We start from the raw sequence: 6,276 nt of genomic DNA on the forward strand, positions 1-6,276 counted from the left end.
GGCATCGAAGCGACTGCTTCAATGATCGGTGGAACCGCTCCACTAGTCCATTGCTGGCAGGATGGTATGGGGTCGTGCGAATTTGTTTAACGCCCAATAATTTCGACAAGCAAGAGAAGAGGGAGGACTGGAACTGGCGTCCTTGGTCGGTAGTGATAGTGGATGGGGTCCCAAATCGAGCAATCCATTGCCCAACAAAAGTTCGAGCGACTGTTTCAGCTGAGATGTCTTCTATTGGAATCGCCTCGGGCCATCTGGTGAAACGGTCCACACAGGTGAGTAAATAAGTGAATCCGTTAGATGGAGGCAACGGACCTACCAAGTCCAGATGAATGTGGTCGAACCTGCTCGAAGGCATTGGGAATTGCTGGATCGGGCTCCTAGTGTGTCTAGTGATTTTTGATCGCTGGCAGTCCATGCAGGCACGCGTCCATGAAACGACATCTTTGCATATAGACGGCCATATGTATTTCTCACAGAGGAGCTTTTTCGTGGCCCGAATCCCAGGGTGGGACAAGCCGTGCAATGTCTTAAATAGAACAGTTCGGTAGTTCTCGGGAACGAACGGTCGTATTTTTTGTCCGGTACAATCACATACCAATTCCACACCAGGAGAGAGTTCTAGTTTTTGAAGTTGAAGGGAACACGTTGGATCACTGAGCAACTTTTGAAGTTCTTTGTCGCTCTGTTGTGCAGCAGCGATGGCAGTAAAGTCAATGGTCTGGGCATTGATGCTCTGTATGCGTGATAATGTATCCGCGACCACATTGTTAGAGCCGGATACATGTCGAATGTCGGTGCTAAACTGAGCAATGTAGGATAAATGTCTGAGTTGCCTAGGGGAGGCAGAGTCTGAAATTTTTGTGAACGCAAATGTGAGAGGACGGTGATCGGTAAAAATAATAAAATTCTGGCCCTCGAGACTATGGCGGAAGTATTTGATAGCAGCGTAAATTGAGAGGAGCTCCCTATCATAAGTGCTGTACTTGCGCTCCGCGGGACATAGCTTTCTTGAGAAGAATGCTAAAGGTTTAGGACCATCCTTTTCGTGAGTGTGAAGAACTGCTCCGATGGCAATGTCGGAGGCATCGACCATTACAGAGAGTTGTTGCCCAGGGGCCTGGAATGCAAGAGTCGCCGCTTGGGATAAGTCGGCTTTGCATTTCTCAAAGTTAGCGAGGGACTCTGGGGTCCATGGAATAAGGCGTTTATCGTTTTTCTTTGAATCCTTCAGGAATTCATTCAGAGGAGCTTGTGTAGTCGCAGAATTCGGAAGGAAACGTCGATAAAAATTTATCATTGCTAAAAAACGTCTGAGTTCAGCGATGGTTTTTGGGGTCGGAAAGTCTGTGATGTTTTTTACTTTCTCTGGCAGTGGTTTCACACCTTGTGGGGTAACGAGGCAACCTAAAAACTTGACTGCACTCTTACCAAGAACACACTTGGCTGGATTCAATTTAAGGCCATGTTGTTTCAAACGGTCAAAGACCTGATGGAGATGGTGTGTATGTTCTTCAGCATTGGTGGAAGCGATGAAAATATCATCGAAGTATGGAACACAGAAGTCCAACCCTGTTAAAACTTGGTGGATGTATCTTTGGAAAGTCTGACCAGAATTGCGGAGGCCAAACGGCATAGTGACGAACTCAAACAATCCAAAAGGAGTTGTAACAGCTGTTTTTGGGATATCATCTGGGTGCACTGGAATTTGGTGGTATGCCCGTGTGAGGTCCAAGGTTGAGAAGATGGTTTTTCCGTGGAATAGTTGAGTGCAGTCCTGGATGTGAGGGACTGGGTAGCGGTCTGGTACCGTGATAGCATTCAATCGACGGAAATCTCCACATGGTCTCCATTCGCCATTGGACTTTCGAACCATATGAAGGGGACTAGCCCAAGGGCTTCTAGAGGGTCTAATGATACCTTGTGCCATCATGAATTCAAACTCTTGTCGTGCTACTGACATTAATTCGGCAGATAAGCGTCTCGGCTTAGAAAATACTGGGGGCCCTTTTGTTTCAATATGGTGGAATACTGTGGTATTCTCCGCCTTGTCAGATAAAAGAGAGGGGCTTGTGATTTCTGGATATTTCAGAAGTATTTGGTTGAAGTCGGAAGCTTCAAAAAGAATAGTGACGCTGGAGCTAGATGAGCTGACGTCAGCGGTTTTACCATAGGAAGAGATATTGGTCTCTTTATCGATGAGGCAACTGTTTTTGGCATCGACAAGCAAATTAAAATGCTTGAGGAAATCAATGCCTATGATAGGATGTTCGACATCGGCAACTACAAATGACCAGGTAAATGCACGACGTAAATTTAGGTTGAGAGTAAGCAGTTTAGTGCCATATGTAGAGATTTTGGTGCCATTTGCAGCACGAAGGACTAGACCATCATCAGTTTTTTCCTGTGGGCGGTGGATTTTTGGGAGTACCGAAATGTCGGCGCCCGTATCGATGAGAAAGTTTACTCTATTCTTACGGTCGGCCAAGATGATTCGGCTGATACGGCAATCGCGGTCATGGCCGCCTAGCGATCGCCCGCTTAGTTTCCCGAGTATGCACAAGGGGATGCACACTTTTTAGCCTTTTCGCCGAAATTAGTGTGGTAGAAACACAAGTTATTTGCGGCGGGTTTGTATTGGCGATTGCGGGAACGACTGCGCGGCCGCCGATACGAGAAACGTCTATGTGAGCGGGACGCATGGACAGTAGCTGAAAGTTCGCTCACCTGCCTGGTCAGCTGCTCAATTTGCTTTTCTAAGTGCGTCGTGGGGGATTCCACTCTAGCGGCATCTACGTGGGGTGAAAAGGTAAGATCATTGATCTTGTCGGCAACGGCGGCGAGTTGGGTTAGGTCTTCGTTTAAGGCAGCCAGAATGCTTTGCGTGTTTTTTGGGAGTCGGGACAACCATAGCGACTTCAGAAGTGGCTCACCAACGGAACCCCCGGCAAGCGATCGCATCCGAGTGAGAAGTTGTGATGGACGCTGGTCGCCAAGCTCGAGGCCTTGAAGGAGGGTTCGTATTTTGGAAGCCTCGCTTTCTGAATGCAGTTCTATGAGACGCTTCTTTAAGGCCTCGTACTTGCCACCTTCAGGAGGGTTGATAATGATGTCGCTTGCCGAATTGAGGACATCGGATTCCATAGCCGATACCACGTGATGAAATTTTGTGGCATCTACGGTGATTTTGGCCAAGGAGAATTGGGCCTCTATCTGCATAAACCATAATGTGGGATTTGTCTTCCAAAATGGGGGAAGCTTAATGGCAATGCGGTTGATTTGCGGCTCGGAATTGTCATCCATGACGTTTTTTATGCGTTGCGAAGAATGAAATAATTTAGATGCGAACAATTAAAAATGCGGTAAATACCGGGAAAAATAACATAGGTATATACATGGGTTGAGAGGGAAATTCGCTCAGCGTGACATATCGACATGCACCGATTCTATTTTCAAGCATCGTGGTAGAAATTAAAAATAATTTCACGGATACATTAAATATACAGAATATGCCACATTACCTGTTGTATATCGCTCGCATCTCGTGCAGATGTTCGGATGTTGATGGATCACTCCACGAGGTTGTTTTTTTTTTTTGGGATCAGAAGGTTCATATCACGTTTTGGTCACCATTTTATGGTTTCGTCGGAGTCAGAAAAGAACTCAAGTTAGCCTTTTTTTTATATATCTACTATAACCTTTTTTTTTAATTTAACATAATATCAGAACAATTACATATTTTTAGTAAAGCGACGGAAGCGTGTCCTATCAGTACAGCGTGGTCTAGCCAAAAGTGTCAACTCCTCGTGTTGCCAGATTCATCTCTTCTCTTGTCTCTTCCTGGCACTACTGAATCTACTATTTGTTGTTTCTAGGCCGCACTAGATATACACCACAGAGTGTTCGACTGTGAACCGCAAGGTCTTGGGTTCGAAATTGAAATGCGCTGTTTGTCAGAGCCTCAGAGGAATGTGGTTCGTTTAATTCAACGTACGCAGCCGCCATCTAGAAACCATGATCGATAATACACATTGTGTGTACGCTCTGAAAATATGAAGTACAAGTTCCATTACATAAAACACAAGTTTTAAGCATAAAACATCGTACGCAGTCGGAATGGATGGACTTGGAAAAATGACTCAGAAAAATGATGGCATTCGAAAGAGATTTTTTTCTCACGGGTACGAGTTACGCGGTTACGGTTGACTTTTTCTTATTCGAAATCTGATTCTCTATAAAATGCACCTAATGGTTTCCTTTTAGCTTGAAATTTTTTTTTCTCGAAAATCCACAGTACCCTCCCTTGGAAAAATGACAGAAAAATCATGGCATTCGAAAGAGATTTTTTCGATTTTTTTTCTCACGGGTACGAGTTACGCGGTTACGGTTGACTTTTTCTTATTCGAAATCTGATTCTCTATGAAATGCACCTAATGGTTTCCTTTTAGCTTGAAATTTTTTTTTGTCGAAAATCCACAGTACCCTCCCTTGGAAAAATGACTCAGAAAAATCATGGCATTCGAAAGAGATTTTTTCGATTTTTTTCTCACGGGTACGAGTTACGCGGTTACGGTTGACTTTTTCTTATTCGAAATCTGATTCTCTATAAAATGCACCTAATGGTTTCCTTTTAGCTTGAAATTTTTTTTTGTCGAAAATCCACAGTACCCTCCCTTGGAAAAATGACTCAGAAAAATCATGGCATTCGAAAGAGATTTTTTCGATTTTTTTCTCACAGGTACGAGTTACGCGGTTACGGTTGACTTTTTCTTATTCGAAATCTGATTCTCTATAAAATGCACCTAATGGTTTCCTTTTAGCTTGAAATTTTTTTTTGTCGAAAATCCACAGTACCCTCCCTTGGAAAAATGACTCAGAAAAATCATGGCATTCGAAAGAGATTTTTTTCTCACGGGTACGAGTTACGCGGTTACGGTTGACTTTTTCTTATTCGAAATCTGATTCTCTATGAAATGCACCTAATGGTTTCCTTTTAGCTTGAAATTTTTTTTTGTCGAAAATCCACAGTACCCTCCCTTGGAAAAATGACTCAGAAAAATCATGGCATTCGAAAGAGATTTTTTCGATTCTTTTCTCACAGGTACGAGTTACGCGGTTACGGTTGACTTTTTCTTATTCGAAATCTGATTCTCTATAAAATGCACCTAATGGTTTCCTTTTAGCTTGAAATTTTTTTTTGTCGAAAATCCACAGTACCCTCCCTTGGAAAAATGACTCAGAAAAATCATGGCATTCGAAAGAGATTTTTTCGATTTTTTTCTCACGGGTACGAGTTACGCGGTTACGGTTGACTTTTTCTTATTCGAAATCTGATTCTCTATAAAATGCACCTAATGGTTTCCTTTTAGCTTGAAATTTTTTTTTGTCGAAAATCCACAGTACCCTCCCTTGGAAAAATGACTCAGAAAAATCATGGCATTCGAAAGAGATTTTTTTCGATTTTTTTCTCACGGGTACGAGTTACGCGGTTACGGTTGACTTTTTCTTATTCAAAATCTGATTCTCTATAAAATGCACCTAATGGTTTCCTTTTAGCTTGAAATTTTTTTTTGTCGAAAATCCACAGTACCCTCCCTTGGAAAAATGACTCAGAAAAATCATGGCATTCGAAAGAGATTTTTTCGATTTTTTTCTCACAGGTACGAGTTACGCGGTTACGGTTGACTTTTTCTTATTCGAAATCTGTTTCTCTATAAAATGCACCTAATGGTTTCCTTTTAGCTTGAAATTTTTTTTTCTCGAAAATCCACAGTACCCTCCCTTGGAAAAATGACTCAGAAAAATCATGGCATTCGAAAGAGATTTTTTCGATTTTTTTCTCACGGGTACGAGTTACGCGGTTACGGTTGACTTTTTCTTATTCGAAATCTGATTCTCTATAAAATGCACCTAATGGTTTCCTTTTAGCTTGAAATTTTTTTTTGTCGAAAATCCACAGTACCCTCCCTTGGAAAAATGACTCAGAAAAATCATGGCATTCGAAAGAGATTTTTTTCGATTTTTTTCTCACGGGTACGAGTTACGCGGTTACGGTTGACTTTTTCTTATTCAAAATCTGATTCTCTATAAAATGCACCTAATGGTTTCCTTTTAGCTTGAAATTTTTTTTTGTCGAAAATCCACAGTACCCTCCCTTGGAAAAATGACTCAGAAAAATCATGGCATTCGAAAGAGATTTTTTCGATTTTTTTCTCACAGGTACGAGTTACGCGGTTACGGTTGACTTTTTCTTATTCGAAATCTGTTTCTCTATAA

General features: G+C 42.2%; 1 protein-coding gene across 1 annotated transcript; it reads right to left on the reverse strand.

The window, feature by feature from the left end:
* Window positions 1-2,525: 2,525 nt before the first annotated feature.
* On the reverse strand, window positions 2,526-3,886 carry LOC149081148 (uncharacterized). The gene has a single exon (XM_089237933.1). The coding sequence runs from the start codon at window positions 3,301-3,303 to the stop codon at window positions 2,542-2,544; it is 762 nt and encodes a 253-aa protein (XP_089094059.1). The 5' UTR covers window positions 3,304-3,886; the 3' UTR covers window positions 2,526-2,541.
* Window positions 3,887-6,276: the final 2,390 nt, after the last annotated feature.

Source organism: Pholcus phalangioides, unplaced genomic scaffold (assembly GCF_987345545.1).
Source record: "Pholcus phalangioides strain wild (caught in Gottingen) unplaced genomic scaffold, Ppha-v1.0 ptg000010l_1, whole genome shotgun sequence".
NCBI classification, from domain to species: Eukaryota; Metazoa; Arthropoda; class Arachnida; order Araneae; family Pholcidae; genus Pholcus; species Pholcus phalangioides.

What these genes read in the sequence shown, in the direction of transcription:
- LOC149081148 (XM_089237933.1), bottom strand. Translation starts at nt 3,303, where the DNA reads ATGGATGACAATTCCGAGCCGCAAATCAACCGCATTGCCATTAAGCTT.